This window comes from Rana temporaria, chromosome 5, assembly GCF_905171775.1.
Source record: "Rana temporaria chromosome 5, aRanTem1.1, whole genome shotgun sequence".
Lineage (NCBI taxonomy): Eukaryota > Metazoa > Chordata > Amphibia > Anura > Ranidae > Rana > Rana temporaria.
The window spans coordinates 333,658,616-333,683,618 of NC_053493.1; the positions used below are offsets into that span (position 1 = coordinate 333,658,616).

The 25,003-nt window shown below is 41.9% G+C and overlaps 1 protein-coding gene across 1 annotated transcript in view; it reads right to left on the reverse strand.

The window, feature by feature from the left end:
* Positions 1–11,504: 11,504 nt before the first annotated feature.
* PPP1R42 (protein phosphatase 1 regulatory subunit 42) overlaps positions 11,505–25,003 on the reverse strand; it is a 58,152-nt gene continuing 44,653 nt past the window's right edge. Inside the window, exon 8 of the mRNA XM_040354357.1 lies at positions 11,505–11,529. Within this exon, the coding sequence (XP_040210291.1) occupies positions 11,522–11,529 (8 nt within the window). The 3' untranslated portion in view covers positions 11,505–11,521. The remainder of the gene's footprint in view (positions 11,530–25,003) is intronic.

Here is a 25,003-nt window from a genome sequence, read left to right on the forward strand (position 1 = left end):
TCCCACAGCCACATGCTGATGAGGATGCACCGTGTCCACGACCAGCACTGTTGCCTCTAGACGCAGAGCCTGCTTGCCCTCTTTTATTGGCTCGCGACTGTCTGCCTCTCCTTGTTGTCCTTCCAGTCATACTAATGGCCTGCAGGGAGATGTAGCTGCACAAAGCTGGGATGTATATATATACTGATTATACTGCAGCTAGCAGAATCAACTGCCTGCCTGTAGTATTATTAGTATGAGAACACCAGCAATTGTCTTTAGTTAGCTTTAGTTGCACACTGTGCAGAGGACACAGTACACTAACTGAAAATACTGCAGCTCCATGTCTGTGGTATTACTCTGAGAACACCAGCAATTGTATGCAGGTAAGCTTTAGGTGCACACTGTGCAAAGGACACTAAATCAAAATACTGCAGGTCCCTGCCTGTATTTGTATGAGAACACCAGCAATTGTATTCAGGTAAGCTTTAGGTGCACACTGTGCAAAGGACACTAAATCAAAATACTGCAGGTCCCTACCTGTATTTGTATGAGAACACCAGCAATTGAATGCAGGTAAGCTTTAGGTGCACACTGTGCAAAGGACACAGTACACTAGTGAAAATACTGCAGCTAGCACAATCACCTGCCTGCCTGTCAGTATATTAAGAAGAGAATAACAGGAACGGATCTAGCTAAACTGAATACAGTGTATAAATATATATACACAACACCTGGGATGCATATATATCCTCTACACACTGTAAACAAAGCTAACTGACTCGCCTGCCTGCTCTATCTAACTCAAATTAAATGACATTGTCTCCCTCTCTGTGTCTGTCTTTAACCACTGCCGCAACACACTACACAAGGCTGCCACGCAGGCGGCCTTATATAGTGTGGGGCGTGTACTAAACCCCCTGAGACATAATTGGCCAAAGCCATCCTGGCTTTGGCCAATTATGGCTTTCCGTTTTTTCCCACGCTGTGATTGGCCAAAGCATGCGGGTCATAGTGCATGCTTGGCTAATCTTCAGCCAGCAATGCACTGCAATGCCGCAGTGAATTATGGACCGTGACGCGCCACTCGAATTTGGCGCGAATGGCCCATAATGTTCGAAATTTGCAAACGGTCGAACAGCCGATGTTCGAGTCAAACATGGGTTCGACTCTAACTCAAAGCTCATCCCTAATCACAGGTCATTGGGTGAACAAGCTAAATTAGAGTAGAGAAAAATCAGGTCACCAACAAAGCTGTTCTGTGTGGCAAGGCTGTATAAATCTCAGGATTGGATGGATGGAGATACAAATCCTTTTGTGGGTAAAGCCACATATTCATAATAAAACTGCACATCAGCTGGTGTTCAGCATTTACAGTATGTGCTGTAAGGGGTTAGCTCGGTAGCGGGGTGTGTGACCCCCTGGATGGGTTCACTACACACTGAATTTATACAGACAGGCAGTTGAAGACGGTTGAAAACAAAGTATTTGGTTTATTCTTCCATCTTGCTGGAAACAAGTGCAAGCATCCAAACAGCATAAACAAAATCAAACATAAAATAAACAGTGGCCATTTGGGGCGTCTATCTTCACCACACAGGAACCTATCTATGGAGTCTGGCACAGCCTAGTGCTGGGCAGACACTGCTGGTCATACAGCAGAAAAACAATAGTCTCTTTTTGATTTTTATCACACAGAAAAATCAATCACCTCCTCACCTCCTTAGAAGACTTTCAGCTACTGCTCTCCTTCACTCAGAAAGCCTCAGGATGCAGCAAATGAGTGGTAATCCTCTGGATTACTTAATTACTTATAGAGGCTTTAATTGCCTCATTCTGAACAGCTGAAGTTTTCCAACGCCCTAATGCCGCGTACACACCATCACTTTATGTGATGAAAAAAAACGACACTTTCTGTGAAGTAAAAAATGACGTTTTTGAAACTTCAATTTTCAAAGACGAAGTTGCCTACACACCATCGTTTTCTCACAATGATCTTGCAAAGTGAGGTTACGTTCCACCACGTTTTACCATTGAAGCTTGCTTCATAAGTAGCTTCTGGGCATGCGTGGATGAAAAAACGTCTTAGAAAACGACGTTTTTTGCTACACACGGTCAATTTCTGTGAAGTAAAAAGTGCACTTTTGAAAAACGACACATAAAATTGAAGCATGCTTCAATTTTTTTTGGTCGTTTTTTACAAGACATAAAACGACGTTTTCCCCCACACACAGTCAATTAAAGTGACGTTTTTAAAAACGTCATTTTTTTTCATCACATAAAGTGATGGTGTGTACGCGGCATTAGACCTTTTCTGGCTACTTTTGCAGCCGACGCCTAATAACAATTGGTGTATTGTCTAAACAAGGCAGAAATGTATGTCCCGTCTGTGACAACACCCACAGATTTACCTGACTTCCTGTCACAGTGCTAACAAATGTAAGCTGTAGGTAAGGTACTTACAGATGTTATAGGTTCTGGTTAAGGGTCAGACTCGAGAAAGTCACTCCCTACATCTGTAGGACATCTACGCTGTAGACGCCTTCTTCATGGGTGAAGAAACAAATGGCTGGGATAGCGTTTTCTGACTAAACCCTGTTCAGTCCCTTCTCCATATTCACAAAAATGCCCAATGGCAACTAGAACATACATGTCGCCATCATCTTGTGTCAGCAGACACCTAGAATCACTACATGTTTACTTTGGATCATGCAGTCTAAAACCCCTATGTCTTCTTTATATGACTTCCCTTTTTATTCATTATTGACTTTTTCATTGTTTCACCTAATTTACTTCGTTTTTTTTTATATATTGGCTTTTTCATTGTTGTGGTGGCAAATTAAACAGATAATTTACCATAAGGATAGAGAATTAGGCTGACTGCTGCTCTCTTAGAAATAATTTCCTGGTATGGAGTGTTATCAGCATTTGTTAGAAATCCAAATTGGCAAGATAAGATTTTCCACAGAGTCTCAACATTAAGAGATATTGTGCTGATGTATTGAGAGCTGGGAATTAAACAACTTGCTGGATTACAGCCTGTGTCAATAAACTGGTCAACTTCATCAACATTATTACTCACTTTCCACTTGTCACTTTACATATAAGACAAAGAGTGAGGCGCATTCTTTGGAGAAACACTCTGGTCTAAACCAAAACTCTTCATACTTGGAATGACATAGTTGTTTAGGTTTCTAAATACAACCTATTAAGAGATTTGTCTCTGTTTCTGAAGCTGGGATGGCTGCTATTTTTAAAATGTACTGATCTGTCAAGCCAGACTCCCAGAATATCTTATAGTCCATGCTTTTTCTTCTTTAACCACTTCCCGCCTGCAGTATAGCAATATGATGTGCGCAAATTGGTTCTGTTACCCTGACCTGTCGTCATATGATGTGATCAGGATAACCCGCGATCGCATGCCAACGGGGGCGTACAGCGCGACAATCGTGTGAGTGTCAGTCTGCATCTCTGATCTGGGTAAAGAGACTCTGACGGAGGCTCTTTACCACTTGATCAGCTGTGTCCAATCACAGCTGATCATGGTGTAAACAGGAAAAGCCATGATAGACTTGAGTAGAGGAGAGCCGATCAGTGGCTCTCCTGACAGGGGGGTCTGGGCAAATTGATTATCAGTGCAGCCCTCCCGAGGATGCCCACCCAGGACAACTAGGAATTCCACTAGGGATGACCACCACTGATGGCCACCAGGGATGCCAATCAGTGCCCATATATAATACAAATCAGTGCTCCTTATCAGTGATGCCCATCAGTGCCACCCATCAGTGTCCATCAGTGCCGCCTATCAGTGCCCATCAGTGCCACCCATAGGTGCAGCCTTTCAGTGCCCATCAATGTCGCCTATCAGTGCCCATCAGTGCCATGTATGAGTGCCCATCAGTGAGCCACCTATCAATGCCCATCAGTGCTGCATATTAGTGCCATCTATCAATGCCCATCAGTGCTGCATATTAGTGCCACCTAATCAGTGCCACCTCATCAGTGCCACCTTATCAGTGCCCGTCAGTGCAGCCTCATCAGTGCCCATCAGTAAAGGGGAAAACGTACTTATTTACAAAGATTTATAACAGAAACAAAGAACAACTTTTTTTTTTCAAAATGTTCTGTCTTTTTTTATTTGTTTAGCAAAAAATAAATCAAATACCACCAAAAGAAATCTCTATTTGTGAGAACAAAATTATAAAAATTCTGTTTGGGTACCGTGTAGCATGAGCGCGCAATTATCATTTAAAAAGCGACAGCGATGAAAGCTGAAAATTGGCTTGGACGTGTGCACTGTATTGAAGTGGTTAAAGACCACCCAAATGCCTATTTTGTTTTGAAATGGCTTATGTGCTCTAGGTTTTTTGTGGTACTTTCTACCTTGTTATGTATTGAAAAGGTATAAAGAATGCAATAAGAGTCTATTGTGTCCACTATGATCAGGGGAGCTTTGTTTCACGTATGCATAATATATTACAAAGTTACTAGGAATAGGGATAGGAGGGCATCAGCTGAGAATATTGAATGTCCTATGCGTAAAGGGTTTGTAAAGGATTTTTTTTAAATCTTAATAGATTCCTTTACCTTAATGCAGTGCTGTTTTCATGTCCTCGTTGTTCGTTTTTGATCTCAAGTTGCTGTAATTCTTCTCTGATCTCCACACTTCCTGGTTGTCTGTTTCCTGATAACCACAGTACTAGGAGATTTCTCTCTAATCAAGGAGGTGTGATTACTGTGTCTAAAACCCCACAGCACCAATCAGTTTCGTTTTACAAACCATCACTGCCCTGTATTGGCTCTGTACAGCACAGAAGCAGGAAACAACATGCAAAAACGAAACTGAAACTGTAGGTACATTATATGATTGATTTTTCTGAATGACTCGGTGGTGGGTGAAGGAGCAGGGGAGTCAAACTTCCGAGTGATCTCACTGTGGCGAGATCTCTCGGAAGTTGGGGCTGGTACCTGTCAAAAAAAGGTACCCGCTCCACCCTCCCTCCTCAAAAGGTGCCAAATGTGCGTGTAAAGTCAGGCGCCCCAATACTTTTGACAATATGTAAGTAGCCGCAGTGTTTACAAAGTGAGGGCCAGATTCTCAGTGGAGATAAGACGTCGTATCTCTGAGTTGCGCCGTCGTATGTATGCGCCTGATTCATAGAATAAGTTACGCATAGATTTCCCTTAGATCCGACAGGCGTAAGTCTCTTACACCATCGGATCGTAACTGCATATTTATGCTGGCCGCTAGGGGCGTGTACGCTGATTTACGCGCCGAAATATGTAAATCAGCTAGATATGCAAATTCACGAACGTACGCCCAGCCGACGCAATACAGTTATGCCGTTTACGTTAGGCTTTTACCGGCGTATAGTTACCCCTGCTATATGCTGGCGTAAGTGCAGCGTACCAATGTTAAGTATGGCCGTCGTTCCCACGTCGAAATTTGAAAAAGTTACGTTGTTTGATTAAGTCGTCCGTGAATGGGGCTGGACGTCATTTACGTTCACGTCGAAACCAATGACGTCCTTGCGGCGTATTAGGAGCAATGCACACTGGGAAATTCCACGGACGGTGCATTCGTCGTTTGGGAAAAACGTCAATCACGTCGGTTCACAGAACATTAACATAAAACACGCCCCCCTGTCCCACATTTGAATTAGGCGGGCTTACGCAGGCCGATTTACGCTACGCCGCTGCAACTTACGGAGCAAGTGCTTTGAGAATACAGCACTTGCCCGTCTAAGTTGCGGAGGCGTAATGTAAATCGGATACGTTACGTCGCCGCAAAGATACGCGGATCTACGTGAATCTACCCCTGAGTCTTTAGAGAAGAGATCACACTAGGGGCTGTGCCCCAGTTCTAGACCTAGGAAGCAGTCCATGGTTAACTAACACAGTACACAAAGGACTGGAAAGGTACCACAATGTGGAGCCCAAAGCCTGAAGGTCACAGTCCAAGCAGGCCCCTCAATCGTCCAGTCCAGCAAGGTCTGCGTAGGGTCTCCAAAAAGATGCAGAAAGAGACCAGTTCAAGCAGCATGTAGAGAAGACTTGGCTGAAGAACAATTAGTCTTGGAAAAAGTAAAAAACGACTAGTAAAAATGGTTAAACTTTTCTTAGTATAGAAAAGACGTCCATCCACCTAGGACAGCAGCAAAAAACTGAGGCCTAGGAAAGGCTCTACGAAGTTGGTCGCTGTTTTTTTTGCCATTGTAAAAAAGCGAGTGAATAAGAAGGACACCATCAAATTATTACCGTATTTATCAGCGTATAACACGCACTTTTTCTCCCTGAAAATAGGGGGGAAATCACTGGTGCGTGGTATACGCCGATAGCGTACCTCGGAGGAGAAGGAGGGGGACGAGCGCCACCGGAATCACTGAGCCGTCATGTCCTGTTTACTTGGCTCTGACATCACACACACGTCCCGCCTCTGCCACCGACATTGGACCAGTGTTCTGTCAATCACAAGAGCTGGTCCAATGGCGATGGCGGAGGCGGGACTGTGTATGTGACTGCCGACTGAGAGCTGAGTACTGTAAACAGAAGATGATAGCTCGGTGATTTCGGCGGCACTCGTCCCCCTCCTGATTTCCTTCACTGCATGAGAGATGGTAACGCTGCAGATAGGCATCAGGCTGCATTGGATGGGGGCAGATCAGGCTGCAGATGGTCACAGAGTCTGCATTTAAGCTGCAGATGGGCATCAGGCTGCATTGGATGGGCGCAGATCAGGCTGCAGATGGGCACAGAGGCTGCATTGGATGGGCGCAGATCAGGCTGCAGATGGGCACAGAGGCTGCATTGAGGCTGCAGATGGGCATCAGGCTGCATTGGATGGGCGTAGATCAGGCTGCAGATGGGCACACAGGCTGCATTGAGGCTGCAGATGGGCATCAGGCTGCATTGGATGGCCGCAGATCAGGCTGCAGATGGGCACAGAGGCTGCATTGAGGCTGCAGATGGGCATCAGGCTGCATTGAGGCTGCAGATAGACACTAATCAGGCTGCATTAATTGGCACTGACCATTATTTTGCTTCAAAGTGGTTTATTTGAAAAAAACTTTTTCTTCCTGAAATTTTCCTCTTAAATTGGGGTGCGTGTTATACGCTGGCGCGTGTTATACGCCAATAAATACGGTAGTTAACACTGATATAATAATTAAGAAAAGCGACAGCAGATCATTTTAACGTAAAGTATTTAATAAATACAATATTTATTTTGCTGTGCAATGCACTGCACATTTTTATTCAGCAAACAGAAGTATTTAAGAATGTAACTTAACACGAAAATCCTGAAAGCAAAATAAACATGTTACAAAGTACTAAAGCTAAGAAAAGTGTTTATTTTTCCTTTTTTTAAACTCTATTATTTACAAAAAAAAAAAAAAGCTTTTCACATAAATGTTCTCTTGACACCTGGCCCCGGGTATTATGTACAAGTAATTGTATGGAGATGCCAAATTTCTTCTACTGGTGGCACTGTAAATTACATCTGAAACCACAGCTTCTGCTAAAGCCAAACTCCAGTCAGAAACAGACACAAATAATGCAGCTCAGTTCATTAATTCCCCCACCCCCTATTTATTTTATTTCTTTTTTAATCCAAGGAGTATACGTACCTGAATTTAACCCACCTCTTGAGGAGGAGCAAGCAGAGTGACAGAGATAATCTCCATAGGCTGCTGCTTTTACTGTGCATTTGCAGGCTAGCACTGTGATGGAGATCGCTACATGGAAAAAACAAATCAGGCCACTTGCTCTGTTATACCCCGTACACACGATCGGTTTTCCCGTCGGAAAAAAGTTGGATGGTTTTTCCGACGGAATTCCTCTCAAGCTTGGCTTGCATACACACGGTCACACAAAAGTTCGGTGAACTTTTGACTGCCAAGAACACGATGACGTAAAAGACTACGGCGAGCCGAGAAAAATAAAGTGGAGGTTCACCCTAAAATTTTTTTCTAACAATACATTGAGAAGACTGATTACACTGCGGGTATGCTGTTTTTTTTTTTTTTTCGTACATACCTCATTATCGCCGTTTCATCCCTCGGCTTCCGGATATGATTCTTGCGGGTCTGGGCATTTCCAGTTGATTGACGTTCCTCCGACCGGCGCATACTGCGCGTCACGACTTTCCGAAAGAAGCCGAACGTCGCTGCGCAGGCGCCATATAGAGCCGACTCTATACGGCGCCTGCGCAATGACGTTCGGCTTCTGTTAGAAAGTCGTGACGCGCAGTATTCGCCGGTCGGAGGAACGTCAATCAACTAGAAACGCCCAGTCCAGCAAGAATCATACCCGGAAGCCGAGGGATGAAACGGCGATAACGAGGTATGTACGGAAAAAAAAAACCCCAGCATACCCGCAGTGTAATCAGTCTTCTCAATGTATTGTTAGAATTTTTTTTTAGGGTGAACCTCCACTTTAAGTTCAATGCTTCTGAGCATGCGTCAAATTGTTTCCGAGCATGCTTTTTCTCTATCTTTTTCCAGCAGTTTTCCTGTTGGAAAAAGTCTAATGGAGCATACACACGGTCGGGATTCCAAACCAAAAGCTCTCATCAGACTTTTTCCAACAGGAAAACCAATCGTGTGTACGGGGCATTAGACTATGCTGTGTTGCAGAGTTGTGTAAATCTGACAGTTGTATGGACATAAATATAAATTCTTTGGTGGGCAAACCAAATCCCCATATATGCGTGTCATCTGTGTACCTAATTGTTTGCCTGGAGTTCAGCTTTAAGTAGAAGAACTTATTTTGTAATATGATTGATTAAAAGTGTGATTTTATATTGTCTGGTTAAAAACATTTTATTTTTTAAAACTCCCCTTAAAAGAGAAGTGTGGGAAAAAAAGAAAAAAACAAACATAAAAAAAAAGAAAAAAACACTTGGATTGCTCCAGCATCGATCCGATGCTGCAGCTGTCCCCCGCTGGCTCTACACCAAGAACTGAGCAATCAAAGATCGCTGATCACTCAGATCTGAGTGATATCTCTGAGATCATTGACTGTCAATCACTGCTCTGCCCCTCCAGAGCTCACTGGAGCACCAGACTGTGGAGGGGGCAGGAGCGCTGAGAAGCTGAGCCAACAGCAGAGGCTGGACATGTTCTGTGACGTCAGCAGACAGTGGACTTTAGCCTGCTGTCAACTGAATCTGGGTCACAGGAGTGCAGAACTAAGTGCACTCCTGAGATCCACAGGAGAAGTATGGCCAAGTGAGCTTTGGTCATACTTCTCCTTTAAAGCAAGACCTTTTGATGTGCATCTTGATCATGTAGGTGCTCAAAGTTGAAGCCAGTGGTTCAGCATAACAATCAGGCAACCAATATTTTCAAAAGAAGAGGTCAGCTAAGGAACCCTATATATTGTTCTCACTATGTCTTTCTTTTGTGTTATTTAAATGCATGCATGTAATTTTTTTTTTTTGTGTTTTCACATTAAATATAAAATTACCTCCAATGAAGTGTGCTCCATTTCTAGCTGCTCCAGCATTTGTTAGAACTGTTATTTTTATAAGGACTTGTAGTTTTGGTTGCAGAACAGATATAACAGGAGGTTGCTTTTACATTACCTCCTCCATCCAGAAAAAGACTTGCATTATTTTCACTAAGGCCTAGTACACACGAGAGGATTTATCCGCGGATACGGTCCAACGAGAGGATTTCCACGGATTTGGATCCGATGGAGTGTACTCACCATCGGATCGAAATCAGCGCCGAAATCCCATCCCGATGACGTGTCGCCGCTGTCATATAAGGAATTCCACGCATGCGTCAAATCATTACGACGCATGCGGGGGATCCATTCGGACGGATTGATCCGGTGAGTCTGTACAGACCAGCGGATCAATCCGTTGGGATGGATTCAAGCGGATAGATTTTAAAGCATGTCTTCAAATTTTTATCCGCTTGAAATCCATCCCAGGGCATAAAAACAGATCCGCTGGATTGTACACACCAGGGGATCTATCCGCTGGAGCCGGTCCGCGGATCAATTCCAGCGGATGGATCCTCTCGTGTGTACGGGGCCTTAGAGCAAGGTGCGCTGATTGGAGTAGGTTCTGAGAAATCGACCTCCTGTGATATCTGTACTACAGCTTGAACAACAAGTCTCAGCACCAGTGGCGGCCCATCCATAGGGGGCACACTAGTGTGACCCCACTATCCATGAGTCCAGCCCCCTGATCTACATACAGGGCGACGGACCATGGATTCCAATAGGGGGTGTGTTATTTTTGAAGCATGTGATTAAAGCCAAAGGCCCTAATTGGCTTTTAAAAAGGGTGGGGTGGGGGGAGGAAGGAAGTGCCACACACACAAAAAAAAAAAACCACCAGCCGCCACTGTTTAGCACCAGACATTCCATGCTAACAGGAAACTGAGGATGAATATAAATGAACATTTTAAAGCTGAATTCCAGGTATAGCAATTTTTAGATAGGTACATTGGTCCACCGTGGACTAATGTAAGTATGTATGTGTCATACCTGTGGGACTCTCAGGGAACTGACTATAGTATACACCACTACTACAGTAATTGCCACTGGCTTCCGGGTCCCATGTCGATCGGCTGCACTGCTGCTTACTGAACTCAGGAGGTTGCCTGCTTGGCATGGGTGCCGTTCAGGGAACACTTTCCATTTTTTCACTGAATGCAAAGTGTTCTCTCATTGGACAAGTTAGAGATTGTGACATCACTGCCCCACCTCTCCACCTCATCTAATTGGAGGACACTTTGCATTCATTGAAAAAATGCTAGGTGCTCCCTAAATGGTGCCCATGCTGAGTGAGAAACCTCATGTGTTTACAATACAGTAGGGCAGCCGCTCAGCATGGGACCAAGAATCTGGTGAAGATTACTATAGTTGCTGTGCCTACTACAGTGATTTCCAGCGTCCATGGAATTCCCACTGGTATGGCACACATACTAAGGCCTCGTACACACGACCGAGTTTCTCGGCAAAAACCAGCAAGAAACTTGCCGTTTTGTTTTTTTTTTGCCGAGGAAACCGGTCGTGTGTACATTTTTCGACGAGGAAACTGTCGAGGAACTCGACGAGCCAAAAAAAGAGCAAGTTCTCTTTTTCCTCTACGGGAATGGAGAAAATTGGCACGTCGAGTTCCTCGACAGCCTAACAAGGAACTCGACGAGCAAAACGATGTGTTTCGCCCGTCGAGATCCTCGGTCGTGTGTACGAGGCCTTACATTGATCCCAACTGCACCAATGTAATTATGTACAGGAAAAATTACCATACCTGGAATAAACACAGCAGCGGCCAGAGATGGGAACACTATTGGAGGTAACCTGTTTTTTTCTTTGCAAACATATAAAGGAAATTGTGGCCAAACTTCAGTTTTAAAACATACTCTGTTTGCTTAGAGCTGCAGTGGATGAACTAGCTGGCTGTGCTACTTTATGTACTGGAGATGGATGGTGCAGAGCACACTTCTTCATCTACTCAGAGCACTACTTTGACTGTGTAGGTGGGGTAGAAGAACGTCTTGTCCAGGCAGTGCAGGATCCTTTACAGCTAATTGTCTGCAATGACAAAACAAACCACAACATTACAAACCTAATTACACAGCTCAGACTGAAACAATAAACAGACAAAACCCCGATGCTAATGACAAATTGGTATTACACGGATAGCCACAAATTAATCTTTCTCACAATACATGTCAAGATACTTGGGATTCTGGAAGGCACAGTTATTTATTGAATAGAAGTTTATAGAACAGGTCTTGGCAAGCAATGACTCATATTTCTTATGTGGGAGAATGGAGCGTATTGCTTATACCAGGAATCATTCAAAATGTTCTTCTTTCCTGCATTTCTTATAATCGCACCTAGTATTGTATACAGAATATCCCAGTGCCCAGTTTCAAGTCAAATGTTACAGAAATCCCGTCTTCAAATCTGATCATCTGGACATTTCTGCACTAGCAACACTGGAGTCTTTTTTTCATTTTTCTTTATTAAATTAAATTACTTTAAATGTACTTTTATTTAAAATCAACTATATTTTTATTGCCAGGCATTCAGCTCATTGCACTTCACAGCATACACGCATCATTATTGACTCTACAGCCATTATCTTGACCTAAGTTCATATATTACTTCCTGCCTGATGCCTGTCCATCCTGGGTGTGCGCCTCTGTGTGTGGGGTGCCGTCTGCCGTTTAGCACCCTGCCTCAGTTCCTAGCAGGATCTACGTTTATTGGGGTCAGTCTGGGCTCGACTTCCATGCCAGCTACATGGGAATACCCCGAAACACAATGCATCTTTGCTCCTGATGAGCGACTTAAAGTCACAAAACGCATAGAGATAACAACGTCATGCTCCAACTATATGTTACTACAATACCCCATATTGCATTTTGTGTCTGTATATCCAGATTTTTGTTCTGAACTGCTTTAAGCTTTCCATAAAAGTCTATGGGCTAGATTCAGAGAGAATCTGCGCCGGCGTATCTTCTTTCTGTATTCAGAAAGCAAGATACGCTGAAATTTGCCTAAGATCCGACTGGCGTAAGTCTCTTATGCTGTCGTATCTTAGTTGCATATTTACGCTGGCCGTTAGGTGGCGCTTCTGTCGATTTCAGCGTAGAATATGCAAATGAGCTGGATACGCCGATTCAGAAACGTACGTGCGTCCGGTGGAATTTTTTACGTAGTTTGCGTAAGGTTTTTTCCGGCATAACGTTGCTCCTGCTATATGAGGAGCAACCAATGTTAAGTATGGACGTCGGGCCAGCGTCAAATTTTGCGTCATTGACGATTGACGATTTGCGGCGGAATTTCGAGCATGCGCACTGGGATTCTTTCACGAACGGCGCATGCACCGTTCGTTAAAGACGTCATTTACTTGGGGTCATGTTTTATTTACATAAAACACGCCCACCTCTTCAGAATTTGAATTTGGCGCGCTTACGCCGGCAGATTTACGCTACGCCGCCGCAATTTACGGAGCAAGTGCTTTGTGAATACTGCACTTGCCCGTCTAAGTTGCGGAGGCGTAGCGTAAATAGGATACGCTACGCCCGCACAAACTTACGGCAGGCTTGATGAATTTAGCCCTATGTATTTTAACTTTATCATTTTTGTCTTTTTGTTGACATGAATTTGAATCTATCTATATAAGTATTTAATACTGTATAATTATGATCTTCTTCAATAATGTAATATAGTTATGTACGATACATTATATGAAAGTATTAAATGATCATAATCCATTTCAATCATCCTTTACCATTTCAAGCTTTTCCCGCACACACTTCATTTAAAGTCCCACTCTCCTTCGCTCTTCCTTTATACAAATAACAGGGATGGAGGTAATTGACTGCGTCATTTCCTCATAAAAAGTCCCACTAAACTCTCCACTTTTATATTTTTATTGCGTTTTTTTTAAAAAATGTTGTTTGTGTCTTATGCCGCGTACACACGACCATTTTTCATGACAAGAAAAATGCAATTTTTTAAATTGGTCGTTAAAAACGGTCGTGTGTAGGCTCCAGAGAATTTTTCGTGGGGGATTTACAAAAATTTTTTTTTTCTTTTTAGTTTTTTTATTGGAAACTTATATGTAACCTGTAGTGCAGGAAGTTTGTACTTCAAAAAAAAGTTCATATGCCATCTATACTTATACGGCTGGTTTTATAAAAAAAGTATTTAGTCTGGCTTTCCATTCAAATCTAATCTGTTTTGCTTTAGAATAGGTCCTTGAGCTAGGGCTCAGTCACTCATATCTACATTTATGTTAAAAAATAAACCAGCTAATGCAATCTGAAAGTAACTGATTACTAAGAATGAAGTCTGACTGCTTTGATAATGTAAAATATAGCATAGAATGCATTAGTTATTCATAGACATCTTGCAGCTCTATTACCTATTTGATGCCTGCAATAGAAAACTCCAGTAGCAAAACATTTTAGTCTTAGACTGGGAATCCTAATGAGCATTTTAAATATAGCAACTAGACGGCAACATTTTGAAGCTAAATAATGCTAAATTATGCCATGTTAAATTTATGAAGAATTACTTGTAGCAAGGATCGAAAAAAACAACTCACTGGTTTCATTAATGCTATTAATATATAAAATTAGGCCACATTTGCCAAAACACTGCATTATTGTTTCTTATAAAACACATTTACAGAGTGTGTTTATACAAAATTTTTTCAATTAATATCAACGAGACATGGGCATTAGAAAAATGTTGTGGGAATAATCTGAATGTAGTTGATATGTATATATGTATGCATTCAGGCTGTATGTGTGCTCTACAGAGGGTCAATACAAGGTGAATACACCCTAATTATGCTAAAAGACTGGACTGGTTTTCTGAGTAGTATTATAAAGTGTAAAGTATCAAAACAGAAACAAAAACTGGTATGACATTGATACATTTTCAATTATATATATACAGTACAGTCCAAAAGTTTGGACACACCTTCTCATTCAAAGAGTTTTCTTTATTTTCATGACTATGAAAATTGTAGATTCACACTGAAGGCATCAAAACTAAATATAAAAATAAATAAAATATATTTCATATTCTAGGTTCTTCAAAGTAGCCACCTTTTGCTTTGATTACTGCTTTGCACACTCTTGGCATTCTCTTGATGAGCTTCAAGAGGTAGTCACCTGGCGCAGCACCCCATCACTCTCCTTCTTGGTCAAATAGCCCTTACACAGCCTGGAGGTGTGTTTGGGGTCATTGTCCTGTTGAAAAATAAATGATGGTCCAACTAAACGCAAACCGGATGGAATAGCATGCCGCTGCAAGATGCTGTGGTAGCCATGCTGGTTCAGTATGCCTTCAATTTTGATTAAATCCCCAACAGTGTTACCAGCAAAGCACCCCCACACCATCACACCTCCTCCTCCATGCTTCACGGTGGGAACCAGGCATGTAGAGTCCATCCGTTCACCTTTTCTACGTCGCACAAAGACACAGGGTTGGAACCAAGGATCCCAAGTTTGGACTCATCAGACCAAAGCACAGATTTCCACTGGTCTAATGTCCATTCCTTGTGTTCTTTAGCCCAAACAAGTCTCTTCTGCTTGTTGCCTTTCTTTAGCAGTGGTTTCCTAGCAGATATTCTACCATGAAGGCCTGATTCACACAGTCTCCTCCTAACAGTTCTAGAGATGTGTCTGCTGCAAAAGGTGGCTACTTTGAAGAACCTAGAATATGAAATATATTTTCAGTTGTTTCACACTTTTTTGGTATGTATAATTCCACATGTGTTAATTCATAGTTTTGATGCCTTCAGTGTGAATCTACAATTTTCATAGTCATGAAAATAAAGAAAACTAACATAACAAAAAAGTGTGAAACAACTGAAAATAAAGAAAACTATTTGAATGAGAAGGTGTGTCCAAACTTTTGGTCTGTACTGTATGTATATATATATATAGTACTATACAAAAGTCAAAAGTCTTAAGCAGGTGTGAAAAAAATGCTGTACATTTGGAATGTTAAAAGTGTGAAGTGTTAATAGTTTATTTTTCTCAACAAAATGGAAAGTAAATTAACAGAAGAGAAATCCAAATCAAATCAATATTTGGTGTGACCACCCTTTGCCTTCAAAACAGCATCAATTCTTCTAGGTACACTTTGCACACACATTTTGAAGGAATTCGGGCAGGTAGGTTGTTCCAAACATCTTGGAGAACAAACCACAGATCTTCTGTGGATGTAGGTTGCCTCAAATCCTTTCCGCCTCTTCATGTAATCCCAGACAAAGTTGAAAATGTTGAGATTAGGGCTCTGTGGGGACCAAACCTTAATTTTCTTTACACTGAATATAGTTCTTAATTACATTGGCTGTATGTTTGGGGTCATTGTTCGGCTGCAGAATTAACTTGGGGCCAATAACACGCCTCCCTGATGGTACGACATGATGGATAAGTATCTGCCTGTATTTCTCAGCATGGAGGACACCATTGATCCTGACCAAATCTCCATGTCCATTTTCAGAACTGAAGCCCCAAACTAGCAAGGAACCTCCACAATGCTTCACTGTTGCCTGCAGACACTCATTATTGTACAGCCAAATATTTCAAATTTTGACCCATCACTCCAGAGCTCCTGTCACCATTTTTCTGCACCCCAGTTCCTATGTTATCATGTATAATTAAATTGCTTAGTCTTATTTCCAAAAAGGAGGTATTGCTTTTTGACCGCAAATCTTCCATGAAGACCACTTCTGGCCAGACTTCTCCAGATGTAGACAGTAGATGGGTGTACCTGGATCCCACTGGCTGTCTGTACTGTACTGATGGCACTGCCGGACATCTTCTGATGTTGAAGGGAAGTAAGCATGATGTGTCTCTCATCTGCTGCATTATGTTTCCTTGGCCGACCACTGCATCTATGGTCTTTAATGTAGCTTAATTATTTTTGCTTCTTCAAATGAGCTTGAACAGCACATCCTGAAACCCCCATCTGCTTTAAAATCTTTGCCTGGGAGAGACCCTACTGATGCAGTATAACTCCCTTGTGTCTTGTTGCTGTGCTCAGTCTTGCCATGTTGTACAGCCTGTGACATTAAACTGTCTTCCACAACCTCAGTAGCAGAGTTTGGCTGTTCCTCACCCAATCATAAGCATCCTAAACAATTTGTTTCTGTTTTAGTTAATGACTGTGTTTAACCTACATATGAAATTAATGAAAATAAGTTTCTTGGAGAGCACCTATTTACGGTATATGTTTGTGCCTATTTTATTTGGATTGGACAATCACCCTTGTTAGAGAGAGCAATGACCACTACTTTCTTAGATCATAAGGATGATACTTGCAGAGAGACATCTTGATAGCTGTGCATAGCTAAGATACCCGTTTTTTAGCAAAATTTTGAATGCAGATCTTAATGAGGTCCCCTTTGCAGTGAACTTCCCCACCTACACTCATCTCTCTTGTGAATTATAAACTGATTACCACTGTACAAAACCTATTTTTCACATTCTCTGTTCCAGCGGTAGTAGGTAGGTTGGTGAAGTTGCACCTTTTAGAGTGCTCCCCCTTGCCTGCCATCAAATTATAGGACCCACTTTGATGCATCAATGTAATAAAGTTACTTCTGCCCAGCTGAACAGCTTGACAGGTGAACACATGTGTCCTAAGCATTGGAGCAGGAAATGTGCCAGCTTTGCCGCAAGGCAGGATTGATCAGTAGTTAGAGAAGCACTCTCATTTTCAGTGCTCATGAGTAATTCTCAAACAATGTCGGGTTCTCTTTAAGCTGCTTGCCATTTTCTCTTTCAGCAGAAAGCTGCATAGAATCAGAAACCACTTAACACTTCACATCAGAAAAAATGCAGATAATTATTCAAATAACTATCCAGAGTGATTTTGGTATTACACTGTAATGTTAATCAGAACTCTTACAGACTCAGTGGAAACATATTTCTTTACTCTGTTAACTGCTAAATATCAAAACACTCGTTCTTGGTGACACAGCCTCTTTAAAGGGGAAACATTAGTATATGACAATTTTTTGCTACCATTTGAAAACCTTAAAGTGAACTTTTAGTCAAGCAATCTATATTCCAGTATTTACTGTACAGATTCTTAATAAGCAGTAAACAAGCATTGAAACAAGCCCTCTACCAACCACTGTGGCTGCAGACACATTACACTGAGTAATTCATCCTCGAAGAAGTAATAAACCCTCACTGTTTTTTAGCTTAACAGATTAAGCATATTTAAGAAGTATTTGTTAAAATTCTTACCCAAGCACGTGTAGTTTACAACTTGCGTTGCCGCTAGCTTTTGCTCTTTTAGTGGTGCTTCAATAAACTTTCATTATTTACAGGAAAGAGTTAACAGTGGACAGTAAAGACTTGAGGTAGTCTATTAGCGTGAAGAAAGGGGGAGGGAAGAGCATGAGAGTGCCTTGCCATAACAGGCTATAGGGCTGTTTGTTTCTATTGTCGCACACAGTGTAGGGAGACATACCTATATTCCCTGCAGGCAAGGGTGGCTCCATAGGACACTGCAAGAGAAAGGACCCTGAAAAAGGTGGTCATGGCACCAACATAACCTGGAACATCGGCAAGGATTAAAAGATGAACAAAGCTGCATACTTAGTAAGTGAATAAATCAGCTGCTAGAAGTGCTTAAAAACAGTGGGTTTAATATCACTTCAAGTTCACAGCAGAAGTACTACAGTCGTTCTCTCAGGTAGCTTAGTTCCCCCTCATATCAGTTACTTGGCAGCAGTGATGGCTGGTTCTCAAAGTTTTTGGGAGGGCGCAAATAAACTGAAACATTTTGGAAAAAAAAAACATCAATTGCAGCCTCACTATGCCCATCAAATGCAGCCACTGTGCCCATCAAATGCGACCACTGTGCCCATCAGCCACTGTGTCTTCAAACTCAACCACTATGCCCATCAAATGCAGCCAATGCGCCCATCAAATGCAGCCACTGTGCCCATCAACTGCAGCCACTGTGCCATCAATTGCAGCCATTCTGCCATCAAACGCAGCCACTGTGCCATCAAAACACAGCCACTGTGCCCATCAAAATGCTGCTACTGTGCACCATCAAATAGTGCCACTGTGCCCATCAAAAGTTGCCGCTGTGCCCATCAAATGCTGCCACTGTGCCCCATCAAATAGTGCCAATGTGCCCCATCAAATAGTGCCACTGTACCCAAAAAAGTTTCCACTGTGAGCCCCCCGCTTGCCATCTGCCCGACACTTACCCTTTCTCGGTGGTGGGACAGGCATGCGAGTGATGGTGGCGAGCAATGGGACCTTGCAGCGCGTCACACATCGGCTCTTGTGTCCTCTGTGCGTCTCCATCCCTCCTCCTGATAGGTGTCCAATCGCAGCGCCTGTCCTTTCAGCCCATCATGTGACGGGTAACAGACCCACGCATCTGATTGGCGGAGAGGTGGTTCAGTGTTTATTTATTCATATTATATATTATATTAATTTGCTTTTCTAACACACCTGGGTGGACTTACCTTTTCTGAAGCCTATTAGAGCATATAGCCCCATACACACTATCAGTTTTCCTGCAAGTTTTTCTCTTCAGGTTTACCAAAACCATCTAATATGAGGTCAAACCTCAAGAGTTTCCATTTGTATGCAATCAGGCAGGCCCTTGCACTACATGGTTTTGGTAAACCTGAAGAGAAAAACCTGCAGGAAAACTGATAGTGTGTATGGGTCTTATGGCTCTAATCAGGTGCTTCAAAAATACAATGCATGAATCTATCAATTATACACAGAGGGGGGTGGCTGGAGACAGGGGGTGGCGCCTGTGCATGGACGCATCGCTAAAACTTGACAGCTTTCCAGTCTTAGATGTAAATACAGAGGAGGGGCTTTAGAAGTGGTGGGGGGTGTAACTGCTAAGAGAATGGCTTGAACAACTTCAGTACTTCTGCTGTGAACATTGAGGATGAATCGCTTCACAGCACCTGTAACTTACAGAGGTCAATGGGGGATGGTTTTACAGCTCATTTACAACTTAAAATATGAAAATATTTGTCCATAGTCTGGCCACAGGGTCATTTTACGACAGCATAAGATATATATATATATATATATATATATATATATATATATATATATATATATATAGATAGATAGATAGATAGATAGATATAGATATATATCAAATTATATAGATAAGATTATTGTAGCATTGACAACTAAAGTCAAGACAGACAGATATTACAGTATCTAAACTGTTTGATGCACTAAACCACTGAGACTCACAATGTATACCTACTGAAAATACACTGGGGGGGGGATTACTAAAACTGGTACACACACACACACACACAATCCAATGCAGCTGTGCATATTAACCAATCAGCTTCCAGGCTCTATTGTCAAAGATTAAGTGACAAAGCTGAAGATAGAAGCTGATTGGTTACTATGCAAAGCTGCAGCAGTTTCTGTGTACAACAGTTTTAATAAATCCCCCCCACTGTTGTGTTTTTTTTAAAGGAGAAGTTCACCGTTTAAAAAAAAAAAAAAAATGGTATTTTTTTTATTAGGAGCCTATAAAGCATTGCATTCACGATCAGCTGATCATGGGTGCAATCTCAGGCTCCTGTAGACTGTCAGCGTAGCTGTCTGACCACACCTTAAGCCTCGTACACACGACCAAGTTTCTCGGCAAAAACCAGCAAGAAACTTGCTGGGAGATATTTTTTTGCCGAGGAAACCGGTCGTGTGTACATTCTCATCGAGGAAACTGTCGAGAAACTCGACGAGCCAAAAAGAGAGCAAGTTCTCTATTTCCTCGACGGGAATGGAGAAAATTGGCTTGTCGAGTTCCTCGACAGCCTGACAAGGAACTCGACGAGGAAAATGATGTGTTTTGCCCGTCGAGTTCCTCGGTCGTGTGTACAAGGCTTTATACGGGCAGGCAACTCCTTAATGACAGGAGGGATGAATGAACTACCAAGAGCGCTCATCAGCATCCTGGTAGTTAATTGAGAACTACAAGCCGCAATAGCTGACGGTAGTTGTTCTCCCTTTCACAAAACTTTGTAAATGAATGTTTTTTTTTTTTAATTGTGACAGCAGGTGCAGGGAGATGATCCACAGCCTGCTGTTACAGTGGGGGTGCTGGGGCTGCTCAGTTATAAAAATGTTACACGTTACACTCTAAATATGGGTGTAAAATGTAACATGTTACTAAAGGTGAACTTAACTCGGCCCTCCAGCTGTTTTGAAACTACAAATCCCATGAGACATTACAAGACCCTGACAATCACAGGCATGACTCCTGGAGGCAGAGGCATGATGGAGTGCCGAGGTTGCCTACCCCTTAACTAACCCTAATTTAGCGACCTAGAAAAATTATTAATCATGTGTTATAAGGGAGGAGTCTTGTGCAGCTTTGTAGTGGTACCACCAAAACGCACAGAAGGATCTATGTATCTCATACTTTCTTGAATTATTCGTACAATATATGTATATTTTTAAACGTATGATTGATTATACGTGAAAAAAAGGCATGTGCCCACATACACGGTTGTACTTAGGCTATAAAATGAGACATCATGTTTTTGTTCACTATAAGTACCATCAGAAAGTATAAATTACATATCTGTCATCAAAGCTGCGTGATGAACACAAAGTATATGGCTCATTAATTTCATCTGCAAGACTGGCCCCTGGAAGAATACAAAGCTACAATTTAATACTGGCACTCTGAAAAGGTCCTTTTTACTGCCACATACAACTCTTGGTTGGTTTTTTTCTTTAGCGTTGCCTGTCGTTTACACAATATTGCTTTCATTTATCATCACGCTAAATAAACACATTGTGGAAGGGTTTTTCTGATGTCATCGCCAAGTTACCTGCTACCAACCCTTCTACTAAAGCAAAGAGGAAGGGCTTGAATATACACTCCATTGACTTCTGCCACATGCCAACAGGAATGCCTCCAAGTTCTTGTCATGGGATGATATATTCACAAGGGCAAAAAGAAAACTAATTATGCTGAAATTCGCTTCCACTTCTCACTCAAAGCCATAAAAGAAAATATAATATTTGCATATATTCTTCCAGGTTTTGGAAAAAGCCTAATGTAGACATTGAGTTTGAGCAGTGAAGCATAAAGCAGTGAAGCACAACATTTTCAGGCACACCGGATAAGGGAAAATGCCTAAAAAAATACCTGTAGATAACAAGGAAGAAGGCTTATCTGGAATATGGTGCTATAGACCGCTTGTGAACACTCATACAGCTGACAACTAACCCTTTATGAGCTAGGTGATGATTAAAGATCTACAATTAATACTTTAAAATAGCTTGTAGGTCTAAAAATTACATTACTATTATTATAATTACTAATAAATTCTTTCTAAATCATTTTTATTAGATTTTTTTTCTAATTTGAGTGTAAAATCTAAAAGTCATTTTTTCGTTCACATATTTTTATTCACCTTTGAATAATAAGTAACATACAGTAGAAAGATAGGAATATGTAGACTTGTGACGAGTTCCAAAAATAATGGATCAAGTCAAACATACACATCATATACCACTGCATAGCATCCAATTTAGTATCATCCAATAAAGTCATTTTTACTAGTTAAAAAAATTTGAACGTGCTACGCATGCACACAAAAAATATCATCAAAATATCATCAAAATACACAGGACGTGGGTAGTACATTCATGCCTTCTACCCCACTGCCCCCCCCCCCTGTTTAATAACACTGGGGTGGATTCAGTAAGCAATTGTGTCTGCGTATCCATAGTTAAGCAGCGCAATTGCTTAGTTGCGCCGGCGTAACGACTTTTCTGTATTAAGAAAGCTCGTTACGCCGACTGCAGCCTAAGATATGACTGGCATAAGGCTCTTATGCCGTCGTATCGTAGGCTGCATTCTTACGATGGCCGCTAGGTGGCGTTCCCGTAGTGGTCAGAGTAGAGTATGCAAATTGCATACTCACACCGATTCACAACCCTACGCGCGCCCTGCGTACGCATTTTACGTCGTTTGCATTCGTCTTTTTTTGCGTAAGGCTGCCCATGCTATTAGCAGGGGCAGCCAATGCTAAGTATACCCGTTGTTCCCGCGTCGCGATTTTTAAAAATTACGTTGTTTGCGTAAGTGAATCGTGAATGGCGCTGGACGCCATTTACGTTCACGTTGAAGCAAATGACGTCCTTGCGACGTCATTTACCGCAATGCACGTCGGGAAAGTTTCCCGACGGAGCATGCGCACTACGTTCGGCGCGGGAACGCGCCTAATTTAAATGATCCACGCCCCCTACGGGATCATTTAAATTACGCGCACTTACGCAGGCCATTTTTACGGAGCGCCCGCGCAAATTACGGAGCTACTGCTTCGTGAATGAAGCGTAGCGCACGTAATTTACGGAGGCGTAGCGTAAAAACGGTACGCTGTGCCTCCGTAAGATTGCGGAAATCTACCTGAATCTACTGCACTGTTCAGGCAGTAAATAACATGGTTACTTTTGTATCTAATCTGTTTCATTAATCTGCAATCTACAAATCAAAGGAATGAGCTAAGGGCTGCAGATCCTGTCAGTTAAACAACCTAAAAATATATATATATTTTAATTGTACATTGAACTTGTTATTAACCCTTAGTTTACCTTAATCAGCTCTAATTAACAAATTCTTCCCCTTCCCCCTTCAACAATTATTTTCCTGATGATTTTTTTGTTGTTTACTTCTAATTTATTAAACATGATTATTTAAACTTTTTTTTAATTTGCTCATTTATTTTTTAGTGTCACGTTTAAAAAAAAAAGTGCAAAATCGAAAAGCGCAAAATAAAAAAAAGAGCAAATATAACTTTACCATACTTTGTGCCAGAAGAAAACTTTTACTGTAATTTTAAACAGGACAAACTATAGAATAAAATGTATACTTTTAATTTTAGTGTTACACTACTAAATCTACTAGAAAAAGTAAATAAATAAATTGATGGCAGATGTATAATTGCTAATATATTATTTTGCAGCTATTATTAATATTTATTCCAAAACTGAAATATCTGCTCAGGCTCAGACATAGCTGTAATTTATAACAGAAAATAACAATACAGTACTAGTACTAATAAGTTAATTAATGCAAATAAGATTTTTTTTTTAAATGTGTAATAAGGTATTAAAGGACACGGACGAACTACGTGAACATACCAAAGCTTCAAACTGCAGGATGGGTTTTCAGTTCCTTGAAGTACCTGATATTAATTTTGATCCAAAATCTTTTTGTACATGCACTTTAGGCAACAGTTATCAGTTCTTGTATTGTGCATGCTATGCTTTATATTAGTTATGCTCAGTGACTGCATTTTACTGTTTCTTTCATTGCTAAAATATTATTCTCAAGGCTTTCATCTGAAAATTCATGTTACATTAGCTGACTGGACGAATGTTGCTAAAAAATTTCACTTGCTTTTAATATTTGATTTTAGAATATAATTCCTGAATAAAACCCCCAGAAACTGTATGAAAATTTGTTAGTTTGATTTTCCATTCTGCACCTTCAAATTTTCTCAAAGGGATGACATCACTGGTCACTTCTATTCAGTGTTGTCAACCGCCTGTTAATTTACAGACAGCCCGTAAATTTTACCTACAGTTTCAGTTTAGTTTTTGCATGTTTCCTGCTTCTCTGCTGCACAGAGCCAATACAGGGCAGTGATGGTTTGGAAAACAAATATGATTGGTGCTGAGGGGTTTTAGACACACAGTAATCACACCTCCTTGATTAGTGACCACAGAGAGAAAGCTCCCATGACTTTTTCCATCAGGAAACAGACAACCAGGAAGTGTTCAGAACAGAGAAGGATTACAGCAAAAACGAACAATGAGGACATGAAACCAGGACTGCAGTAAGGTAAATTCCTTTAGTGTCCCTTTAAGTCCATTTTTTTCGGGCTGCCTGTCCAGTACAGGCAGCGGTGCCTGTAAAAAAGAGGGGGGGGGCGCGAGCTGACCATGCTACTGCCCATGCCCTGTTCTGAAGCTGGCTGGGCTTGGGAAAGCTTGTACACGCTTGGCCAGGCGGCACATGCGCAGTAACGTAATGGCACCGCCTGGTGCCATTCTTGAACAGAAGCCAGTCCACTTGTTCTTGGTGGTACCTTGTGCACTCGCCACAGCAGAGCAGGAGCAGAAGCGGGGTGGGGAGAGTGACACTGTGTGTGGGGGATAGGAAAAAGGGGGCAGAGGAGGATATTGCTTGTGGGTGGTAAAGCCGTGCAGGTGACAGAGAAGGACACTGATGTGCTGTCCTGTCGAGAGGTGAAAGGGGCACAGGAGGAGGACACACAGATGTGGAGAGGTAATATGAAGGTGGACAGAGGAAGAAGCTACTGTGAGAGGGTGAGGAGGACATTTTAATATCCGCTGCCTCTGTCCACCTTCTGTATCATATCCGCAGCCTCTGTCCAATTCCTGTATCATGCCTGCAGTCTCTGTCCCCCTTCTGTATCATGTCCGCAGCCTCTATCCGCCTCCTGTATTATGTCCGCAGCCTCTGTCCGCCTCCT